The following is a 24,683-nucleotide window of genomic DNA, read 5'->3' as shown; positions in this document are numbered from 1 at the left end:
ACACCACAGTAAGTAGATGTACTAACAGTGAGGTTTATGGGATATGACGACTATTCCTCTTCAGCTCAAGCCTATGAACACCTCCACGGGTCTCGTCCAAGTCCAAACCCTAACAACCCCAGTGAGTATTGCTCCACCATTCCGCCCTTGCAACAAGCCAATGCAAACGCACCACCACCCACTGTCATGGTTCCTACAGGGGTATTAAAACGGGAAGGTAGGCATACTCTGTGTATGTCTCAATCATGAAAACTTAGCCTGGTATAAATTAGAGAGTTTTGTCTAGTTTTTTTTTAGTTTTCCATACACACCATAGTTGGGTTGATAGTCTTTTGATTTGCAGTGAAGTTGGAGGTGCTGCATTGAGTTTTGTCAGTTTTACTTCTTCCATTGGCTTGCTTTGTTTTTTGTTGTTGTTTTTTTTCTTTTTGGGGGGCATTTGGGACATTCTGTTGCCTACTTAATTACGGTGTTTATAAGTACATCATTTGTTCTGTAAATATTTGCACAGATTTAATTATTATCTCCTGATGAATACCTGATAAACCCTATAATGTCATCACACTACCTTTGGGGTTGGCCATGCTCTTTGCATGGGCTCCTATAATTACTTTATCTCTTTTGTTTGTTTGTCATTAATTAATAATCACGGTGAATGAGTCATTTAAGGACTAATGTCTTTGATTTAAAGGAAATCAATGTTTGCAAGCAATTCATCAATCTTTGTTGATTTTTCTTTGAACAAATCATTGTTGCATTTTTTATCACTTTCCTTATTTGGTATTCTCAAATATTTTATAACATGAATGATTTGATGTTGTATCCTCGACTAACTTTAAATGGTATTACTTAATATTTAATGGGTGCCATAATTGAATTTTAATGGATAAATAGAGAATAAGTTTAGTGAAGTGAAAAAGTAAATTAAATACCAATGCCTATTTTTAGATTAATATAACCAGGTGATCTTTTGGTTTGAGAGATTTTTAAAAATGTATTTCAGTGTTAAAATGTCTTCCTAATAGAAATTTTATTAATCAAGATGCTTTCATTGTTTGTATTCAATGTATATTCCATGTCTTGGTAATTGCAGGGAGCAGACGACAGGGAGAGCCCAAGTCTGTCATGTTTTCAGATGGGATCAGGCCTGGCGGAGACTTGACAGAGCTGGATGGATCTGATGAAAGGTTGCCAGCACGCCGCACGGGGAGGTCACAAAAGAAAGTGGCTCAGGCATCAGCACCAGTGCCAGCAGATAGTGATGGTTTGTTTGTTTGTTTATTTCTGTAATTCAAGAGACCAAAATACTTCAATGTTTTTTGTTTTTTTTTTTCAACACAAATTTACGCTATTTGTGTTAGAATGTTACATTACCCTAATTTTAGTAAAGTCGTCAACTTGTGTTCTATCTAAAACATGGTACTAGTGAAACATGAATATTCAGCAAAGAGAGCTGGCATTTGAAAACAAAAATCATTGTTTCGCATTCCATTTCAGCCATTGCCACAGATGGTCCTAGTTCCTCGACAGCTGTCATCACACGACCTTTCATGAACAACGACCAGGACAGGAACCCCTCTCTGATACCAGAGGGTGGTCTACCGCCGGTCATTCTGGAGACAGGGGTCAAAGGGGGTAGGTGATCTGTGCAGTCTGGAATAATGAATTAAGGCAGATCATATTAGATTATGTGTGGTTTCTTTAGTTTGAGTTAAAAAGGCAGGTTTAAATAATTTCAGTTAAAAGGCAGATTAAAATAAAGAAGACTTTTTATCAATTTTAGATGTAGTTAATCAATCTTGTTTGAATTTCAGACTTTTCTATTGAAGAGAATCCCAGTTCAGAGCAACTGATACCAAGAATGAAAGGTAAGCACCAGACTGAAGTTGGATTCATGGAAAAAAGTAAAGATCCTCTTCATTGAGAGAAGAAAAATTACAAATATATAGTTTTGTTAAATTTTAGTTCATTGCTATAATATATTTAATCCTGGGTTGATTTCTTTCCAGATGAGGAGGCAGATCCTTTGGTATTTGCTGTGAACAAGAACCTGTTTGTCATGGCCAAGATTGTTAATTGTAAGTCAATTTTATAACAAAGTTCCAAATCAAATTTTACTTTTAAAACAAAAAATGGATGAATGATAAATGATTTCAGAAAGTATGGAATTTGTGGCAAAATTAAAGAAATGGGATGAATCCTAAATGATTTCAAGTACAAACTTTGTGACAAACTTCTATGAGAGCACCCAGACACCCTCCATTTGATAGTCATTTATAGTCAATATACTCTGTACTTATTTAAGCTGTCACTTTTTCAGTGGACTGTTGTGTGAACCGTGTGTGCTGGACGTTCTCCACTAATAGTCATTTATAGTCAATATACTCTGTACTTATTTAAACTGTCACTTTTTCAGTGGACTGTTGTGTGAACCGTGTGTGCTGGACGTTCTCCACTAATAGTCATTTATAGTCAATATACTCTGTACTTATTTAAACTGTCACTTTTTCAGTGGACTGTTGTGTGGACCGTGTGTGCTGGACATTCTCCACTAATAGTCATTTATAGTCAATATACTCTGTACTTATTTAAACTGTCACTTTTTCAGTGGACTGTTGTGTGAACCGTGTGTGCTGGACGTTCTCCACTAATAGTCATTTATAGTCAATATACTCTGTACTTATTTAAACTGTCACTTTTTCAGTGGACTGTTGTGTGAACCGTGTGTGCTGGACGTTCTCCACTAATAGTCATTTATAGTCAATATACTCTGTACTTATTTAAACTGTCACTTTTTCAGTGGACTGTTGTGTGAACCGTGTGTGCTGGACGTTCTCCACTAAAGGCATGTGCACCGTGGGCCAGGATGAAGTGGTCATCATCCTAGAATGTCTGCCAGACGAGAAAGAGGTGCCAAGAGATATCTTCTGCCATTTTCAAAATATGTATGAGGAGGCCGGAAAAGGTGGGTGCAGTACTTTTATTCTATTATTGAACAGATGTAAGTTTCTATGGATAATTGCTATGGATAATTTTCAGGAAGAGAAATCCTGCATCACAGATTACTGAAGTTTTTTTTTTCTTTTTCTTATAATACTTATATGCTTGATTCCCTGTTCCCTCATTTTCTTGTTATGTTTTGGCTTCAAATGTATTAATGAAAGTTTGTTCATCTTCCATTTAGGCAATACAGTGTCAGACCTGGGCCACACCCTTTTCAATCAAACCTTCTTGGACAGTAAGGACCATGGTGGTTTCCTGTACATTCGTCCAAGCTTTCAGTGCCTGCAGAAGTTGGCATTGCCAGCTGCACCGTATCTGTTTGGTATTCTGCTCCAGAAGTGGGAGACGCCTTGGGCCAAGGTGTTCCCCATCAGGCTGATGCTGAGGCTGGGGGCGGAGTTTAGATGTGAGTGATTGGCTTGTCATAAGAGCTCGTGAACATTCTCATATTCAGCATCAAGCCACATCTAAAATTTGAAGTATTGAATATTTTTCAAGTTGATTTAATTTGTCATTATTTGAAAAACACCTGAAATAGTGGTTTGATTAAATGAATGAGCCATATGAAAAAAGATGCAACTTGCCTTCTTGGTTCTATTTGACACTCAGGGGTTCCTGTAGTTATTATAGACTTTTTCCTTTGTGTGCTTCTGTAATTGGACATCATCTGATTCTTGTCTTTCAGACTATCCATGTCCATTGATCAGTGTGAGATTCCGTAAACCTGTGTTTGGAGAAATAGGTCATACCATCATGAATCTGCTGGTAGACTTCAGAAACTACCAGTACATGTTGCCACAAATCAAAGGAGTTACCATACACATGGAGGATAAGAAGACCTTCATCAATTTTCCACGAAACAGATATGATGATGTAAGTTCTTGATAATGTTGATTACTAATTGATATCATGTCTTAATAGGTATGATATTTTGGGGGGCTTTACTTTATAGAATAACATAGAGAAAGATCACTTTATTTCTATACTCAGTATACAGTGTTCCAAATGCTGGGCTTATCAAAGAAGGCATGCACAATTACAATTCACATAGCTGATAATTCAGTGCTTTATGAAGTTTGAAGCACAAATTTTTGCAGTGAATATAGATGAAGGAACTTTATTTTTCTTAGAGTAGACGTTAAGTTTCACTGAATTCATGCCCATTAATTAAACTGTTGCAGCCTTGTGCCCTGAGTGGTACATGTTTTGATAACTTTCAACTTTATTTGCTTAGGTTCTGAAGGTTGTGAACAACAGTAATGACCACGTGATGGCTTTGGCAGCTTACTTCAGCCTGGAGGCGGACTCTCACCTGGTGTGTATACAGAATGATGAGGGGAACTACCAAACTCAGGCCATTAATATTCTTAACAAACCAAGAAAAGGTGAGTGTTCATATAGAGATGTGAGTTTTCCATGTTTTTCCAGAAATTCAGATATTTGGGTGCTGTATTTATGCCCACTGAACCCTTATATAGAGTTGTGTGCCTTTGCACTTGTTTATTTAGGTTTTCTTTGAGGTAAATTTTCAATCGTGTAAATAACAAGTTACAGGAAAATACTCACAGAAGTAACAAAATTTTTGTAACATATAATTATAGTTATACCAGTAGTTTTATTTATGGCAGACTGATATTCTGCAAAAACTGAAGTTACTTTAACTTCATTGAATACCTACTTCATTACAGTGACTGGGGCCAGTTTTGTTGTCTTCAACGGTGCACTAAAGACAAGTTCAGGTCTCACGGCCAAGTCCAGTATAGTGGAGGATGGCCTGATGGTCCAGATTACTCCCGAGTCCATGCTAGCCCTGAAGAGTGCCATGCGTGAGATGAAGGATTATACTATAGGGTGTGGAAGTATCACCTCTAGCCAGCCAGAGGAACAAGTCATCACACAGTGGGTGGAGGATGATAGGCATGTTAATATAGGGTGAGTAGTAGGGCTTTGGGTTGAGGATTACAAAATTTGATGTTGGGTCAAAAACAAGGTCATTTGGATTTTGTGACTTGGAAAGAACAGGCATGGTGAAAATGACCAATTGACTTGATATTGTCTGTCTAAAGGGGAATTTAAGATTTTTTTTTCAATAACATTGAGGGCCATGGGGAAGATAAATTTCATGTTCATCTTGATTTTACCCTCAAATTATTAAGTTGAATGAATAAATTAATTAGTTAAATAAATAAATAAATATGTGCAGATAATCAAAATCGATTTGAGTGTTGATTATGCCCCAGTTTGCTGACATCATCCCATCTCTTCATTCCAGGGTCAAGAGTCCCATTGATAACATGCCCATGGATGGCATAGAAAGCATCCACATCCACAATGCCACAGACTTCATTGGAGAACACAGAACCATTCGCTGGACGGAGGTCTTTTTCATTCGTAACGAAGAGGCTGTGGATGCGCGCTGCGAGCCAGTGGACCTGAGTCGTCTGGCGGAGACCCTGGCACAGGCTTGTTGTATTGCACTAACGCCACACCTGGATAAACTAAAGGACGCACAGCTTGTCAAGCTTGGATTTAGGGCCAATATTGATTCAGAGACGGTAAGAACAAATTACAAAAGATACTGCTGTTTTAGTGATGTGAAAATGTAGTATTAATCTTTCTTAAAACATAGATTGCAAATGCCTTCGCATTATGATTATTTTCTTATCAATCTGGGCCACTTGGTTTGGCTAAGCAGTCCTATGTGTATATCAACTACAGTTGATCCATATGTATGCTGTGTTGAAGAGTCATGAAGATTGAGAACTTAGATAAGTTAAAAACCTAGCATTTGTCCTTTACATTGTATCACATTATTTTCTTTGCAGGTGGGTTATGAAGTTGGAAGCAATGGTGAGAAGCTGCCTGCATTTTACATGAATGACTTGGACAATGAACTGATTCCTGTCATTCATAATGCAGCTTCCCAGAGTAGGGAAGGACCTGTTGTCTTAGAACTCATATTTCATATTTTGGAATGATGTTGGAAATGCAATTTGGAAACATGAGGCTTACACCCGTTAAAGCTAGCGGACTCATTTTTGGGGGGAGGAGATTTTTTGTAATTAACATCATTAAAAAACATCATCCAGATTTATCATCTGTGCTATCAATAAGCATCACTTATGATGGTCTATTTCAAATATGGTTCACTTCAGCAGTGGCTATATTGTATGAATACTATGAGATTTTTAGAAAAATTATTGAACCAAGAGTTTGAGCCAAGAGATGCATCTATAAGTATATGAACTCTAGCTGGAGGACCCCCTTTCACTGAAGGATGTCAGTTTTAAAGCCTACTTTAGACTGCTAATTTTGAAAAGCCAGCTACACATAGGTTTAGGAGCAACAGGACTGTTATACACTAGTAATGGTATCAGTAGGCTCTGTTATTATGGCAAACAGAAATTGGTGACAAGCCAATACTCCCTATTAGGATTTAGATTGTCACTGATTGATTTTTACCCTATTCCTTTTAAACGAAGGAAGCCATCAAAATTTATTGATATGTATACAATCACCATCTTTGTATTGGAAGTAAACAAGAGACTTCCCCACTGCTAGGGGGTGTAGCACATCCATAACATTGCTGGAATTATATTCTTCATAAAGAATGAAATATATCTAGATCAGTGGATCTGACCCTGAACATGTTAATTAAGGTACATCTCATTTAGAATAATGCTGTATAAGAATTTTACAGTTGTTTCATTTGGCTGCTGGAACATGAGCTGGTTGTTTCTTTTTTTTTTTATCATAAGAAAGCTTAACTTAGAATGACTTTTAAAGCAGTCTCTTAGAAACTGGATACTGATAATAATTAATATGTATAAACTATGAAAGACTGTCCTTAAGGGAACAAAAGAGAATGCTGCATTGCATCACTTTGATATGCTGTTGGGGCCTCTGGAATAAGTCATTTATACCACCTTGTGTTCATTTGAGGGTCTGATATAAGGGTCTGAAGTCCAATGAGATGTTTATAACTTTTCTGCATCAGAAAGTAGGAGATGTTCAGCAAGTTTGTGTCTTTGGTAACATACAACAAAAGATGTTAAATTATTATGATTTTCATATTGAACATAAATTGTTGAAGATTTATATAAATCATTTCTAGTCCAGTTTTGATGATCTATCATTCATTGTGAGTAATATCAAGGTTAACCACCAGAAAGTCAAATTGTTATACCTCGTCTGCACAATAAGAGAAGAAAATCTTAACTGATGACTTTCACCTGAATTCTAGAAGCAATACAAAGTGCCAGGAACAAATGGTTGTGAATTTGCATCAAAAATGGTAGAATTGTAACAAGGTAGAAATTGAGTCTATGTAACGTGAGAGTGCTTTTCTGATTTTGATGCAGTTTTTGATGGTTCCATAGCCAAGCAGTTACTTCTGTTATGCTGCAAAAATTGATGAGAAATTTTAAAGCCATTTCTTTCATGGATAGGATGTTGATTTGAGAAAAAGTTTGATATGTTGCATTACAGTTATACACCCATCTAGCTTTAATATAAGTTTAAACATATATGGTTTCCACTCATATGCTTAAGATAACTCATCCATTAGAACCTATAGAATTGGCCACACATAACCTTGTTATATTCATGACCTTCATGTTTTTCCTCAGTTAAAGGAAACCCTAGTTTTAAACTGATTCAATGGCAACAACTGAAATTTGAGTGTCATTACACCAAGTGATTTGTCTTAAAACAACTCAAGTGCAAGTATGTTGTAATCTGTTACATATCTAGTGTAGAAAAGCACTTCATTACTTGTTAAGATATTTAAAACTCTAACCATTCATTCATGTTTTTCCTTAAGAATTTTGAAGAACCTTCAAGCCTTGTAAATGCTGCTGAGAAAAGGGTTAGAAGCTGAAGTTCTATTTTCATGATTACAGCACCTTATATATGTGATACTGATTGTAAAGTCTGTGGGAACTAACATGTTGTTCACCCAATTGTTATCAAATATGTTATTAATTAGATATGGGACAGTATTCAAGACTTATAGAGGAGTAAAGGAAAAATATATCAGTTAATAGTTAATTTAATCCCTCATAGGGAGAATGAGGAAATTAAAAGTAGCATGGTATACGGATCACTTTTGTTGGGTAGGCTGAAGTGGCGTCCTCATCCATGCATCATAGTGTATACTGTATACAGGTGCTTTGTGGTTTGGTTCCTATTTATTGTAAGATGTACAAAATGTTATATTCTTTATCAGATTTAATTATAGTCATTGTTGATGTTATGAACAGACTTATTATATTTCCTTCATTTTATCACCAGATGCACTGAAATATTAGTACATAATGGTATCCATTGTATGTAGATACATTATACAAAATAAATAATTGAAAAAACCTGGGTATTTTTTTCTTTTCAAGGGAAAACAACATCAACTGCTATGATAGTTACCCAAAACAGAAATACATTTTAGAAAATTTTATTGAGTTTATTTGATAAGAAATTGTAAGTCTTTGACTGCAATCCCTCAAACTGCTCACTGTGTAACTCCCAAGTGAGAGCATATTCAAAGTGCAAGCAACAAAAACTTGATAATCCAAAGAATTTTATTATCCAATTTCAAAATTGAAGAAGATCACACTTGTATGGAGTGTGATTGCCTTCTTACAGTAATTGCACCATTATAAATGTAACTACATAATAATATAAGATAAAACATACCATTATCAGCACTAGGTTATAAAACAAAGTTATTTATTATTACAATTCATTAAAAGCAACGAGTCCACTTTTATCGTGGAAGATGTGGAGACTAGCTGAAATAAAACTTATCAGTGCTCAAGAATCTCTACTTTCATTATGAGGTACATACTAAGGTCTTTAGATCAGTAAATTAAAACTTAAATATATTGCAGGGTTAATGGATACAACCACGATAAAGATTAAAATGTGTTAACATATAATTCAAATGTTGAAATAAGTTTAAGGGACTTGTGGTTAACAAAATAGATCCTTTAGTAAATGTCAAAAGGTGAGTGATGCAGTCATTGTTAACTCCAGTCCATCAGTGACTTTTCTGTGGTGTACACAGACAAAGATGAATTACAATTCAGCACACTGGTTGTTAAAAATATTCCTTATAAACAAGACATCTGTTCATTATGTCTTTTATTTTAATTTATCAAAATTACTCTTGTCTACAAATACCAAGGCAAAGTAAGTAAATACCCATCATTTTAAAAACAAATGTACAGAAAATAATACATCACAGTTAAAATAACATCTTGTATAAAATCTTAAAATCAAAATATGCATACAGCAAGTATTAATAGCAGATATGAGCACCAAGGAGTGAATCAAGGAAATTAATGGCATAATTGAGCACAAATTGCATATCCCTTTATGAAAAAAGCATCATAATACATAGCCTTTATGTCAACATAAAGGTTTTAAGTCCTTCTCTGCACTTAGGAAAAAAACACAATGAATGTATTTGTTCAATTTGACAACACCACAAACAAGAACAAAGTTCCTGAAAACATAATTCTTGTCATGTGAATCATTGACAATTTAAAGTCACTGGTTATCAGAAGCTTGAAATAACTCCAGTATTTGCCCTTAATTAACTGCAAGTAAACTAGGCAATAAAAACAGCCTATATTTTGGACAATTTGTGACATCATTCAAAGAAGGACACTGGAGAGAGGGCAGTCCTTTGCTCTACTTAACAGAGCCATCATTTTCTTGATCTCCAAAACTCTCACTGGTAACCAGCGAGCTTGAATGACCGACAGTAGTCAAGGATCTTCTCTTCCTGGGGGGTGATGGGATAGGAACATCTGATTGGTTCTCTCTGGGGAGGAGAGGTCTTTTCTCTACTAAATCCATCTGCTCAGCTTTCTTCTTGCCCCCTGACCCTTTAATGTTCTTTGTCACAGCATCAGAGAAACCATTTGGACTGTTTTCTTGAGAGTTTGGTTCATTGTTTTTAGGAGATGGTGATCTTGCATACTTGAAGAAAAAAAAAAGGCGTTTGTTTAAGAAAGAAACTACCAAGCGGCAGGAGAGTACCAGTAGACTTATGAATGTAAAATGAGTACAATTTGAAAAACTGAAATGTCAGATAAAACACAATAGCAACATTTATGACATAATGAATAACAAACTTATGTCAGTTATCTTATGAGCAGATTAGACAAGACTGAGAATAGTTCATCTGTTTTCTTAAACGACCAGGAGGGCACACAAAATTGTCAAGTAGGCGAATTATTTGTAAGTCCAGTAATAGATTTTTATAATTTATTTCAATGAACTCCACCTGGTGCCTACCAAAAATTTCCTCCTCAGTGCTCTGGTGAGGACTGGTGTGACACCACTGCCCGTCTCCAGCCTCTTCTGGTGATCCACTATGGGGGTTCCTCCTGGACTCCTTGAATAATGGGAAAAATATTGTTGGAACAATTCAAAATGCATGTCTAAGCTGCTTCTTTTACTTACTGGTCATATTGTGCAGTTTTAAGGTGCCCTATGGACTAAGCAGGCAGCTTGAGATATACAGTGTGAAATAAATAAAGTTGATTTGAAAAGCTCAGAAAAGATTAAATATTTTGACATTTAAAATTAAAATATGATAAAAAACATTTGACCATAACTAATTACTGATATAAAATGTGCCTTCTAGAATAGGTTCAACAATTATACAGTACATTTCAATTTTACTTACGTATCATCAATATAAGACAAAGGATAAATATCAAACATTCAGATCAAGACAATAAACCTTTTTCTAGACACATAATTTAGAGTAAAACATTCAATCATTCCCTGCACCTCATCTATGTGAACTACTGCCAGTTACAATACTATAATTTTTTATGGGTTATTTTACTTCAGATATTGTAAACTACAAGACCTAGCTACCAAGAAAACTAAGGTTACAATTACACTTCTTCATTTTTTTCTGAACAGAAAGTATGAAGAATGCAGTTTATAAAGCTGCAAAGGAACAGGTAGGTACATGTACCAATAAGTATTTCATATCACATGTTTAACAATCAAGAGCAGGGTTAAAGATGCATACAAAGTCAATTTTTTGTCACAAAAACCAACCAAATGCCAGCATATAGTTTCAAGTAGTATAACTAAGAGAATTACCAAAAGGCATTGTTTAATTTTACCCGAAAATGATGTTTGAACGGATTTTTCTGCGGGCATTCTAAGCTGTATGTCAATGGGGCAGGAAAGTAGGTCACGAAAGTAGGTTAAATTTACAACCAAAATTTTAAAGAAAGGAGCAGTCTAAAGGTCTTTTATGGCTGATTGAGTGATCTATTGAGTTTATCCCTTGGCATGTCGAATTTATTTGAGTCATATAAGAATCTAGTAGAAGTGGTTTACATGTGTTACTGCGAATCCATGCTCCATCGATGCTCAGTTCGTATGTACCTTTAATGTTAGAATCTGGACTCTTCACAGCGTATTTATTGCTTTCAAACTAAATTATAATTCAGAAAAAAATTGAAATTCATTAATTTTAACCAAATATATATAACTTTGGTTTATTAATTTAAGCCGAATAACTATTTTCAGGTTTTTGATTCAATCCCAAATTACTTGAGCCACCACCATCTTCAATTTTACTTTACTTTAGCTCCAAGAACTGCAGAAAATCAAAGTCATGTGCCAAATCATCACAAAATTTCTCATCTTATTTACCTTGCAAAAATATTTTAAACCATCAACCAAAAATTCAACAAAATAATCTAACTGCTTTATGTAATTATGTATTATGTTTTTGGTTTCATCGATTTTCTAAACGTTTTTGCCAAAATAATAATGAAAGCTCAACCTAAATTGCTATTCATAGATTAATAAAGGCATGATGTTATCTTATATCAAGACTTAAATACAAAAATTCAAAACACGTTTAGTCGTCGTCGTTATCAGATCAGTTGAATTGAAAACACCATTAGTCGTCGTCAGTACACGAGTAGTCGTCGTCGTTATCAGATCAGTCGAATTGAAAACACGATTAGTCGTCGTCGTTACACGAGTAGTCGTCGTCGTTATCAGATCAGTTGAATTGAAAACACGAGTAGTCTTCGTCGTTATCAGATCAGTCGAATTGAAAACACGATTAGTCGTCGTCGTTATCGACAATACACTCGTACCCCTGTATTTATTTCACGTACAGCTCTGCGACTCGTACGTATTGTATCTATCACATACTAGCCTACTATAGTACAACATCTGACAACTCTCCTCAATATGTCAATCACAAATTAAGCACTTAATTGTCAGTGTCAGATTTTCGCGGTATTGACTGTGAAGTCGGCACAAGGGTAGCCAAGACCATTGACATGAGCGCCATCTAGCGTCAAATCGAGTTTTGGCTTCTACTAGTTGTGTTTTGACGACTACTAGTCGTATTTTGCCGTCTGATCTGATAACGACGACGACTACTGGTGTAACGACAACGACTACTCGTGTTTTCAATTCGACTGATCTGATAACGACGACGACTAATCGTGTTTTCAATTCGACTGATCTGATAACGACAACGACTAAACGTGTTTTGAATTTTTGTATAAACCGCCACCCATACATTTCCGCATACCAATATAAGAAAGAAAGCAATGTTGCTGAGTAAAAAAAAATAAAAGCCTTGCATTTGAATCAAAATAAGTTTAGAAGCTATAGAAAGCTAAGGGTATATTTATAATATATTTTTCATCCTAAACATATATATTAAATATATATTAAATACATACCTATTAATTCTGACCTTCCTCAAGCGGCCATGAATCCCTATTATCTCCTGGGGAAGCCTTATTTAATCAAAAATGAATGAACAATTCAATATCCCCTATGGTCACCAATATCAAATATTTCCCTTATTGATACTTCTTTTCTTTGGATAAGATATATTAAACACTTAGATATAAGAAAACAATAATCTATTTTTAATCAGTTTCAAGTCAGATACATTTTTATACCTTTTTTCAACTTCTGGCTGCGAAGTATTCCCCTTCAAGTTTGTTTTTCTTAGTGAAATATTCTTAAGGTCACTTAAGGTCACTAACGCTCCTCCTTTGGAAACAGGCAGCTGATAGAAATAAGTAACAAACACCACTGCTTAATCTCAAGTCTCAATACAATTTACTTTACTTATACAATCGTTGCTATAAAATTTTAAAGAACCAAGACAAACATTTGGTGTTATTTTTAACATCAAAATTAAACACCCATTTTAATCAATGAGAAGATAAAATCTACCTTGTCAGCACCATGGGTTGGATTAGAGACTTTCCGCAGTTTCACTTGTTTCAGTTCAGCAGACGTCACCTTGGGCCTCTCTGTATCTCTAGACTCTTGTAGTTTCTGAAATTTTACACATCACATCATAGCATCACAGACATTTCTTTGTATGTATTTCATTAACACACAATGGGGGGGGGGGGGGGGGGGGGGGGGGGAATACTTTCATTTGTTGTTATCCAGTTTTATTTTGTGCTTATAAACAGAATAACTTCTTCAAGCAAAAGTTTTTCATAAAAAATGTGCAAAAACATGCCTTTGAGGTTCCCAAAGCTAATGCTTACTTTCATACTACAGGCTCAATGTAAATCAAAGTAAAAAACACAGCAAGCCAGAAGAAGCAATACAAAGCCTCTTACATCTGCCTGTCCTGATTTTTTTATAACTAATTTTCTGGATTGCGTCATCAGGGGTGGTGGCGGTGGTGGTGGTGGTGGTGGGGGGGGAGGAGGGGGTGGGGGAGGCGGCAGCACACTTGTTGTTGTTGTTGCCTGAGGAGGTCGTGGAATATCTTGTTGGTTCCCTTTTTCACATTCACATCTACACACGTGATTGCAGGGGCCCTACAAAAAACATGTAACAAAACAAATAATTAAATGTTAAAATCTCATAAATAAAGTCATGGCATTCATATGAGTATACAAATGTTTCTGTTTAAAATGAATGTAAATGAAAGTAACAATAACCTTGAAATTACAACTTACACAAAATAACTGCAATAAAGAAACAACAATAATGAATCCACAAAAATCAACCCTTCAATTATTGAATGATTAATTACTAAATCCATACAACCTGGGATAAAAGTGAGTTAAATAAACATTAGCATAATTCAATATCCTGACTGTTCAAAATAGAAAATAAATTAAGTTATACGGCAAAAAGCTTATATGCATGCCTACCTGGTTTGCCTTAAGTGAATTTATTTCTGCCTCCAGTTGCTGCAACCGTAGCTGAGTCTCAGTTAATTGCTTTTTATATTGTCTATGTGGCAGCAGTGTGTCCACAGCAGCTTGGAGACTCTGAATGGGAAAAAAACAGGTGTCTAACATATGTCTAATGTCTTCTACTACAGAATATATAGCTCTCTCTACATCTTATATCTTTAATGTCAAAATCTGCCAAGAAATATTGGAAGAAGATGCTTACTTAAGTCAACATGAGAGCACTTAGTTATATACCTACTAGTATATGAAGTTATAACTTACCTGAGACAGACTATACTGCCACCACATGTAAAACTTGAATAGACTAGGAAATGTCATCCTCCAGTTTCTTTGAACCGCGCCCTCTGTATCTCGTGTGGGAGATGAGCAGGACGAGGAGCTATCACTTCTTTCTTCAGTGTGGGCAGTCACATGATTCCTGGTGGTGGATGATGGACTCAGAGCATCACTGTCGGTGTGGCTCATCAGTTCCTTAGTGCCAAGGTCACTTAACATATTGGCAGTGCTTCCCTCACTGACTTGAATACATGCAGATGGAGGGACTGCTGTGTGTACTACCTGGTCTTTGATATCTGGACTTGCCACAGAAGAGGCTGCTGTATAGAAGCTGGCATCTTCAGCATTTTCTGAGGCATTCAGATTGTAGGGAGAATGGCTGAAAAAGTGACATGCATAGTGATTCAAAGATAAGATTGGTATCTTCTTTTAGAAATTACTTCAATTGCCCTGGGTTCCAAATGGGCTTTAGAAGGCAACCTCTATACTTATACAGCCAACCTACAGCGATATAGATTTTTAGAAACGAAGGGTATTGTAGCTAAGTAAAACTGCTTCTAGCTGGCATTAAACTAAATGTGTGCATATACACAATACATATTTAATCATCCTGCGAAACTGGAAAATATCAAACAGAAGTCTCAATTCATTCAGTTACAATGAACAATAAAAATGTTACCTAATTAGGTCAGAGAAAGTCTTGTAAATAAGCAAACCATCTGGTGTTTCATTCTGAGATCTTGGCATTGCTATGATTTCCCACTGGGCCTGCTGTCTGGTTCAAACTTTTAATGGATGCCTAAAATAGAGGAATAAAATATTCCCAATAGTAATATGGAAAGATTTTTAAAATAAATATTGACAGTTGGATTCAGAACAAAATTGTAAATCCCCCTTTCTCCGTGATCAAATAATTATATAAACTTGGTCGGTTCAATATTTGCTATTTCAAGGAGACATGGTGTTTTATTGCACCAGTCCTTCTTTGTATTAAATGTATAATCTATACATTTACTTGTACTGGATGTATTTCTGCCACCTTTCTGTTTCTAGAACCTACCCTGTATATTATACAGGTACCAATTAGTATGTGCACAGCTACAAAACTACATCTGTATAATATTATTATTCATGTTTGCATATAAAATACCATGCCTTTCTTATGAACAATATCACTTACAGTGAATAACCAGAAGCATTGCACCCAACTCTAATAACTTAAAATTCTGGTCGCTGACACAGGTGCTTGAATTGAACTTCCTGCCAAATGTCGATCGACCAATTATAATGCTCCAGACATCTCACTGACCAATCAATGCCATGGTTGCAGTTGTACACAAAAATGGAGGCAGCAGTAGATAAGTTGGAGGCAATGGTTAGTAATTTTCCCAATTTTTTGTTTATGTAAGTAATTGACAAAGATGTACTGTCGTATTTTTAAAGGTATGTTTACCATTAACTATCTTTAAAGTGACATTAAATGATGAGGCTTTTTGAACTTACTACTTTTGACTACACAAACTGCGACATACACCGAGTCACACAGGTATGTGTAAATCTTCAAAGTTACTTAGTACTAGAATAATGTTAACTTTAATAAGATAACGTCTTTTAGTTTTTATTTTAGTTTTGACTCATTTTCATGAGTCGTTAAAAGGCATCGGTAAAAATGAAAAGTTTGGATATCGTATCTTAAACAATAAATGTACAGTTCCAGAAGGCGGATTCTGATCTGAATTATATCTCAAGGAAGCTGGACACAGAATTTGCAGCAGATGCAGAACACAGCACACAGGTAGCACGGTTATGTCTTTAACCACCTCAACTCACATCCCAATTCTCATTTATCATTTATCATTTGATAAGCACACCTTGTAATAGAAAGCGAAGTGAAACTGAACCATTTTGTCAGAATGACAAATCTTAGATCCCATTCTCATACCTAGATGGATCTAGCAGGATCGGTTCATCTTCGAGGAGATTCTCACTAAATTACACTCAGTTTAAGTGGCTTAGATGTCTGGCACACCTACTGAAGCTGTTAAGGGGTAATTAAGTATGGTATGGCAAGTTCAATAGGCGTTCAGGACATCTAAGCCACTTAAGCTAAGTGCAATTTTGCGAGAATCCCCTCAAAGACGGACTGATCCTGCTAGATCGATTTAGGTATGGGAATGGGGCCTAAAACATTTCTTTACCTTTTCATATTAGAATAGAGGTAAGGGGATCAGTACAGACTGTTACAATAGAGTCTGAACTTTTTCCTTTAACTAGGCCTGTATCTACACGTCACACACTGCTAAAAAACCAGGGGTATTTTTTTCTGCTGATTGATGCAATATTTCAAAACAAATAGTATTATTATACTCATGTGTTATAAATTGTCAAACCATCTGCCATTCAGCAATCTTGCATTTGATAGCAAACTTCTACAAGCATACACATACATAACTTGATAAGGTGGTCATAATAGCCTTTCTGACTCCAGCACCCTTAGTAGATAATAATTGTAGAAAGTGTGGACTATGTTTATAGGTGCTGTTTTGTATGTGTTAATATTGTGGATCACTTGTAATAATAACTGAAAATAGAAAATTGATCTTGACCCAAATCTGATATATATATGTAAAAGTTTAAGACTTTATTTTCATTATATCTTGAAAGCCTAACCCAGCAAAAATGCTTGAGAAAATTGCAGACATCAAAAAGGAATATTCAGTACTTGTTAAAGAAGCAGAGGCTATTAAGGATGCACAAAAGGTTTGTGATTGTTCGTTAATCGAAAGAACCACATTCATAAGCTATATAAATGTTAATTTCCTTTGCATGGTTGACTTTATTGTTCAGCTGTACTTATTGCCATGAAGTTGTTATAAAGTAACAATTTATTGTCACAGAGTAATGGGTGTCCCTCAGTGTTGAGAGGGTTTAATTTGAAGCTCTTAAGGATTGTAACTGTTTGAATGTTAAGTCTTTGTTTTATAGGAAGCAGTGACCTTCTTCCAGACTCAGTTGATGTCGGCATGTGAGGCACTTCAGAGACTACAAAACCAAGCAGGGATGGAGGTAGGTCAGCTCTCTTATACAGCATCAGGAATCGCGACTATCCCAATGATGTTTTCTATCCTTTAAAATGATAAAATTAATCTTTTGATTCCTGAAAAATTGCAATTCTATGCAAAGGAAAAATGAAGGGATGCATATAGCCGGTAGTGGAAAATGCACCTAGAATGTGTGATTTATGTGATATGTCTGACTAGTAACTTGGACAGTGTCTTTGATGTTGTTGAGGCTCTCTGGATAATCTGTTTATAGGTATGGTGCATGTATGATTCCAGTCTTGCCTTTCAGGAAAGTGAAAAATCAGCAGAACTTCATAACTTAGAAAGTCTCCTAGGTGTTCAGTTGCCATCAGTAGAAGCACAGAAGACACAATCTGATAGTAATCAAGATTCTCAGGCAGTGGCTCAGGATCCAGATGAAGGATCCAGTGCAAACCAAAGGGTAGCACCTTCAGTAGCAGGTACTTTTTTTATAGGTCCGATTCTCATTAAAACTGTTGTTCTCCATAGATCAATTCAACTCCATGGGGGCTCTCATTGCAGTCAGATTTACAGATCAACACACCTCCGTTTGGCGTTGAGTGAAATACAGAAAAGATGGTGATCATGTGAGTAAGTTGGTTACAAGCGGAGGCGTGTCAATCTGTTTATCTGATTGCATTCAGCAAAAATCGATATATGTATAACTATAGTTTCATTTGGAATGAGTCCATAGATTGTATTATTATCTTTGTCATTTCACATGTAAAGAAACAAGACATCCTATTGTAAGCACTAGGCTAGCAGACTTTAACAAACATGATTTGCAACCAGCTTTGGATTCTTGTATTTTTCTCTAGTGCGTTTGTGTTTGTAAATATACCTAATTTCTCTAGATTGGTGTATATTTGTTTATAATAAAGTTTTTGAAAACACTCATCAATTGTTTTCACTCATATTTTATCTGTTAGGATCATAATGTTTTATGCAGATTTATTTTGCAAACATTTCAGAAGCAGGCAACAACTTTCCAGTATTGTCAGCTAGGGAAACAAGGGAAAATCAAAGCAACGATTTCCTTGAAGTCACAGAACAAGAGTTTTTGTCAGTTTCAAATCTTATTCGGGGGAGAGTCAAGCTGGAAGATGTTAATAAAGTGTGTGAATTGAGTTAGCCATTCCTTGTTCTAAGTTTGTTCTCAGATGTTTTTCTTGCATGTGTTGACTCAAGCAGCAATATGATGAAATATAGTAATATCATTTATTTGCTTCAAATTCAAATTTGTAACAAGATAATTTTCCTCCAATTTACTGATATTGGTCCCAATTTTATTGACAAAAGAGTTTTAACAATAATAAAAATAATATAGCAATTCCATCTGTACCAAAAAGGGTAGGTCTGAATGATACACATATTGTGAAAATTTGTATTCCTTCTGCACTTTTAGACATATCAAGGGCTGTGGGACCATTTTAAAGAAGAAGGGAACAGGTTGGTGTTTTTGCTGCTTTACATAAAAACGATATGGAACTAAGGGTTTATAATAGTCAAGTACAATTGTCTTTTCAAACAAAAAGACTAACGATTTGCTCCATTCCTTTATAGTAAGCCACTGACTACTGCAGAAATGCATAAAATGGGGCTAAGAATAACTGGACAAACTGGGGAAGCCAAACTAAAGGTGGAGTATGCATGGAACCTGGTTTTTGTCACAACCTTTTATTGTACCACCAGCGTTAGCGCTGGCGGTACACATGGTTTCGGTCCCGTCCGGATCGTTCCGCCGGCTCCGCCGGACGGCTACCGTTACCGCTTCTCCTCCTAGACGGTAAGGGCCCCCGTACCCATCTCATGGATTTAGGTCACCTATAATCTCAACTCGTTCCACGTAAAATTTGGGCTTTGTCGGTATTGGGGTCTGGGTGTGGCACTCATTGCAATGCACCCTTGTCTAAAAATGGCAAAATTAAATGCTAATTATCTACCCTACGGAAGGAGTTATGGGAAAAATTTCTATAGACGGCTTTCCAAAAGTCATATGTGTAGATTTCAAATATACCCTTGGATTTGACCTTTGACCTTTACTTCAAGGTCAAATGGGCCAAAATTTTCAAAAAAATGAAATTTTTTACGAAAAAAAATTTTTTTGCCCTGTTATTCAGACACCACACAGACTTAACCAATAATATTATTGGAAGGTGTTACCCTTCAGGTCATCTTTCATCTCCATGAATTTGGGGTCAATCGGTGCATTTTCACGGGAGTAGCGGCCATAAGATACCGAAACTGAAAACTGTCTCTAATTCGGGAACCGTTAATGCTAGAGACCCATTCTTTTTTGCATTTTGTAGAGCATGTAAAGCCCAACACTGGGGGTGGTCTCGGTTTTTTTGTATTCCATACGGTTTTCGAGTTACGCTGTATCAAAAAGTACATATTGGTGGTAAAAGCAAAATGTGCAGTACGGTAATGGATAATAAATTTTGAACTCTGGAAAAATAAAACATAAGGCTTGGCAAAGCAGACAACTTGTGTTCAAAAATGACATTATTTCATCAAATTTGAACTTCTGAAACTTCAGAGCACCTCCTATTTCAAGAATTTTGACCAAAATGACATTTTCTTTATTTTAATTAATTTTTTCTGTACGAAATTTAAGGCACATTATGGTAACTCCAAAATTATAACATTTAGTCCCTTATATCTCCAAAACTGGCAGAGATAGGTCCATAGTTACTATTGAAGTTGAATAGGAAGTCATATACTGGCAATCTTACTATGACCTTGAAAGTGACCTTTGACCTACTTTTCACCATGAACTGAACTTTGCAAATTTTTCTTCCCTTTTATCTCCAAAACTGGCAGAGATAGGTCCATAGTTACTATTGAAGTTGAATAGGAAGTCATATACTGGCAATCTTACTATGACCTTGAAAGTGACCTTTGACCTACTTTTCACCATGAACTGAACTTTGCAAATTTTTCTTCCCTTTTATCTCCAAAACTGGCTGAGATAGGTCCATAGTTACTATTGAACTTGAATAGGAAGTCATATACTGGCAATCTAAATGTGACCTTAAAATTGACCTTTGACCTACTTTTCCCCATAAACTGAACTTTGCAAAATTTGCTTCCCTTTTATCTCCAAAACTGGCAGAGATAGGTCTATAGTTACTATTGAACTTGAATAGGAAGTCATATACTGGCAATCTAAATGTGACCTTAAAATTGACCTTTGACCTACTTTACACCATGAACTGAATTTTGCAAATTTTGCTTTCCTTTTATCTCCAAAACTGGCTGAGATAGGTCCGTAGTTACTATTGAACTTGAATAGGAAGTCATATACTGGCAATCTAAATGTGACCTTAAAATTGACCTTTGACCTACTTTACACCATGAACTGAATTTTGCAAATTTTGCTTTCCTTTTATCTCCAAAACTGGCTGAGATAGGTCCGTAGTTACTATTGAACTTGAATAGGAAGTCATATACTGGCAATCTAAATGTGACCTTGAAATTGACCTTTGACCTACTTTTCACCATGAACTGAATTTTGCAAATTTTGCTTCCCTTTTATCTCCAAAACTGGCTGAGATAGGTCCATAGTTACTATTGAAGTTGAATAGGAAGTCATATACTGGCAATCTTACTATGACCTTGAAAGTGACCTTTGACCTACTTTTCACCATGAACTGAACTTTGCAAATTTTTCTTCCCTTTTATCTCCAAAACTGGCAGAGATAGGTCCATAGTTACTATTGAACTTGAAAAGGAAGTCATATACTGGCAATCTAAATGTGACCTTAAAATTGACCTTTGACCTACTTTACACAATAAACTGAATTTTGCAAATTTTGCTTTCCTTTTATCTCCAAAACTGGCTGAGATAGGTCCGTAGTTACTATTGAACTTGAATAGAAAGTCATATACAATTTACTGTGACCTTGAAATTGACCCTTGACCTACCTTACGAAGAACTTAAATTTGATTGTACCATATATATTTTTTGCAGTAGTTTAAAAATTCTTGTTGATTGCATTTTTACAGCTTGTCAAGCACAAAACTGGTGGCTGTGTCCCTTATTTTGTGTATGTGGGGGTCTATACGAATGCGCTTGCTCCAGCTGGTGGTACAATATTCGGAGGCGGTATCGCCTCTCTGATCCTCTAGTTTCAAATACTTTTTCATGTGTAAAAATAAGTAAAACAAAGTATTATTGGTGCAGAAATTTTTATTGTACCACCAGCGTAGGCGCTGGCGGTACACATGGTTTTAGTCCCGACCCGTATGTTCCGCCGGCTCCGCCGGCTCCTGCGGCTCCGCCGCCAAGTTACCGTTACCGCTTCTCCTCCTAGACTACTAGGGCCTGCGTACCCATCTCTTGGATTTAGGTCATCTCAACTTGTTCCACATAAAATTTGGGCTTTGTCGGTATTGGGGTCTAGGTGTGGCACTCATTGCAATGCACCCTTGTCCAAAAATGGCAAAATTAAATGCTAATTATCTACCCTAGGGAAGGAATTATGGGAAAAATTTCTACAGACAGCTTTCCAAAAGTCATACGTGTAGATTTCAAATATGCCCTTGGATTTGACCTTTGACCTTTATTTCCAGGTCAAACGGGCAAAAATTTTCAAAAAAACGAAATTTTTTACGAAAAAAAATTTTTTTGCCCTGTTATTCAGACACTACACAGACTTAACCAATAATATTATTGAAAAGTGTTACCCTTTGGGTCATCTTTCATCTCTGTGAATTTGGGGTCGATCGGTGCATTTTCACGGGAGTAGCGGCCATAAGATACCAACACTGAAAACTGTCTCTAATTCGGGAACCGTTAGTGCTAGAGACCCATTCTTTTTTGCATTTTGTAGAGCATGTAAAGCCCAACACTGGGAGTGGTCTCCGTTTTTTTGTTTTCCATACGGTTTTCGAGTTACGCTGTATCAAAAAGTACATATTGGTGGTAAAAGCAAAATGTGCAGTACGGTAATGGATAATAAATTTTGAACTCTGGAAAAATAAAACATAAGGCTTGGCAAAGCAGACAACTTGTGTTCAAAAATGACATTATTTCATCAAATTTGAACTTCTGAAACTTCAGAGCACCTCCTATTTCAAGAATTTTGACCAAAATGACATTTTCTTTATTTTAATTAATTTTTTCTGTACGAAATTTAAGGCACATTATGGTAACTCCAAAATTATAACATTTAGTCCCTTATATCTCCAAAACTGGCAGAGATAGGTCCGTGGTTACTATTGAACTTGAATAGGAAGTCATATACTGGCAATCTAAGTGTGACCTTGAAATTGACCTTTGACCTACTTTTCATCATGATATGAAGTTTACAAATTTTGGTTCCCTTTTATCTCCAAAACTGGCAGAGATCGGTCCATAGTTACTATTGAACTTGAATAGGAAGTCATATACTGGCAATCTTAATGTGACCTTGAAATTGACCTTTGACCTACTTTACACCATAAACTGAACTTTGCAACTTTTTAATGCTTTTATTTTCAAAACTGGCAGAGATACGCCCATAGTTACTATTAAATTTGAATAGAAAGTCATACAAGGCAATTTACTGTGACCTTAAAATTGACCTTTGACCTACTTTTAACCATGAACTGAACTTTGCAAATTTTGTTCCCTTTTATCTCCAAAACTAGCAGAGATAGGTCCATAGTTACTATTGAACTTGAATATGAAGTCATTAGAGGCAATTTACTGTGACCTTAAAATTGACCTTTGCCTTACTTTTAACCATGAACTTAACTTTGCAAATTTTGGTTCCCTTTTATTTCCAAAACTGACAAGATACGCCCATAGTTACTATTGAATTTGAATAGGAAGTCATATACCGGCAATCTAAGCGTGACCTTGAAATTTACGTTTGACCTACTTTTTATCATGAATTGAAGTTTACAAATTTTGGTTCCCTTTTATCTCCAAAACTGGCAGAGATAGGTCCATAGTTGCTATTGAACTTGAATAGGAAGTCATATACTGGAAATTTACTGTGACCTTGAAATTGACCTTTGACCTATCTTACTATGGACTGAACTTTGATTGTACCATTTTTAGTTATATATATTTTTTTTGCATATTTTGAGAATTCTTGTTGATTGCATTTTTTACAGCTTGTCAAGCACAAGACTGGTGGTGGTGTCCCTTTTTTGTGTGTATGGGTCTATACGATCGCGCTTACCCCAGCTGGTGGTACAACATTCGGAGGCGGTATCGCCTCTCTGATCCTCTAGTTGTTAGTGGTTTAAGAACAAAACTTTTTCTGAAAAAAAAAAAAGAAAAGAAAAATGACTTGAGGAATTAATAAGTGGAACAGTTTTTCTCATTTCTGTTCTTTCAGGTGCTACGTGCATTAAAACTTATTAATCTGTCCAGCAAAGGGGATGTGACTTTACCTTGAGATGAGGACTGAACAGCATGATGTGAATAGCAGTAATGATACAAGAGCTGCAGTCATGCTATCATTATATAACTGTTTAAATCTATGAAGATGCAGACATGAGCAATGATACCATTTTTTACTTTAGTGTAAAAAAATGTTCTTTGATAATTAGAAATTATCAAAAAATAGTATTCAGTAAACCCCCCGTTAACTTGTGTCAGTTGTGATATTTTTAAATAATAATGTCTACCAGGATAATAGGAATAAATAAAGCAACTTTCTCCACATTTGTGACTATATTTCTAGTACATTTAAACTTTGCAACACTAGCTATGAAGTTTGTGTCCAAGCATATTGGAAGAAGTCCACCAATTTGAAAAGTCAACAAAATAAATATTAACAGTTGACATGTCTCTGCTGTGTTTAATAGTGTACAACCTTTAATTTTCATTTATTGGTAATAATCATTATTTTTGTTTCATTGTTAATAAATGGACCAGATAAGTAGGTCATATTTACAACCAAAAATCTCTTTTATGGCTGAGATTTTATCATTTGGTTTGTTGACTTCATTTGAGTCGTATTAGAAACTAGTAGTAGTTCATATGCCTTCTTGGGAATCCATGCTCCACTGGTTCAAATGTACCTTTAATGTTTTTGTCATCTTAACATTGTTTATTTGAGACTGACAATAAAGTTTTTGTTAAATATTG

General features: G+C 35.7%; 3 protein-coding genes across 8 annotated transcripts in view; 2 read left to right on the top strand and 1 right to left on the bottom strand.

The window, feature by feature from the left end:
- The window catches only part of LOC106174873 (uncharacterized), a 17,086-nt gene extending 7,101 nt beyond the window's left edge, over window positions 1-9,985 (top strand). For 2 of the 4 annotated variants that reach the window (XM_013556612.2, XM_013556613.2), the window contains exons 6-17: window positions 65-217; window positions 1,094-1,264; window positions 1,498-1,635; window positions 1,815-1,868; window positions 2,010-2,078; window positions 2,801-2,965; window positions 3,185-3,409; window positions 3,689-3,876; window positions 4,238-4,388; window positions 4,692-4,935; window positions 5,276-5,558; window positions 5,829-9,985. In XM_013556612.2, coding sequence (XP_013412066.2) covers window positions 65-217; window positions 1,094-1,264; window positions 1,498-1,635; window positions 1,815-1,868; window positions 2,010-2,078; window positions 2,801-2,965; window positions 3,185-3,409; window positions 3,689-3,876; window positions 4,238-4,388; window positions 4,692-4,935; window positions 5,276-5,558; window positions 5,829-5,981 — 1,994 coding nt within the window. In that variant the 3' untranslated portion in view covers window positions 5,982-9,985. The remainder of the gene's footprint in view (window positions 1-64; window positions 218-1,093; window positions 1,265-1,497; window positions 1,636-1,814; window positions 1,869-2,009; window positions 2,079-2,800; window positions 2,966-3,184; window positions 3,410-3,688; window positions 3,877-4,237; window positions 4,389-4,691; window positions 4,936-5,275; window positions 5,559-5,828) is intronic. The other 2 variants (XM_013556614.2, XM_087000164.1) reach the window with 2 other exon arrangements.
- LOC106174932 (proline-rich protein 11) lies at window positions 8,562-15,857 on the bottom strand. Of its 2 annotated transcripts, XM_013556709.2 has the most exons (10): window positions 15,694-15,857; window positions 15,193-15,312; window positions 14,499-14,892; window positions 14,193-14,312; window positions 13,650-13,853; window positions 13,249-13,353; window positions 12,969-13,078; window positions 12,744-12,800; window positions 10,303-10,402; window positions 8,562-9,984 (listed from the first exon to the last, which is right to left on the bottom strand). In XM_013556709.2, the coding sequence occupies exons 2-10, from the start codon at window positions 15,258-15,260 to the stop codon at window positions 9,694-9,696; spliced, it is 1,449 nt and encodes a 482-aa protein (XP_013412163.2). In that variant the 5' UTR covers window positions 15,261-15,312; window positions 15,694-15,857; the 3' UTR covers window positions 8,562-9,693. The 2 variants fall into 2 exon arrangements, with proteins under 2 accessions (XP_013412163.2, XP_086856295.1); XM_087000169.1 differs by lacking the exon at window positions 12,744-12,800.
- LOC106174931 (SKA complex subunit 2) lies at window positions 15,726-24,683 on the top strand. 2 transcript variants are annotated; one of them, XM_013556707.2, is made up of 9 exons: window positions 15,726-15,888; window positions 16,225-16,308; window positions 17,178-17,273; window positions 17,499-17,579; window positions 17,865-18,036; window positions 18,568-18,710; window positions 19,002-19,045; window positions 19,160-19,235; window positions 23,929-24,683. In XM_013556707.2, the coding sequence occupies exons 1-9, from the start codon at window positions 15,829-15,831 to the stop codon at window positions 23,986-23,988; spliced, it is 816 nt and encodes a 271-aa protein (XP_013412161.1). In that variant the 5' UTR covers window positions 15,726-15,828; the 3' UTR covers window positions 23,989-24,683. The 2 variants fall into 2 exon arrangements, with proteins under 2 accessions (XP_013412161.1, XP_086856300.1); XM_087000174.1 differs by lacking the exon at window positions 15,726-15,888 and adding an exon at window positions 15,982-16,059.

This window comes from Lingula anatina, chromosome 1, assembly GCF_051362555.1.
Source record: "Lingula anatina isolate TDL-2025a chromosome 1, LinAna3.0, whole genome shotgun sequence".
NCBI classification, from domain to species: Eukaryota; Metazoa; Brachiopoda; class Lingulata; order Lingulida; family Lingulidae; genus Lingula; species Lingula anatina.
This window is presented reverse-complemented; position numbering and strand designations above follow the sequence as displayed.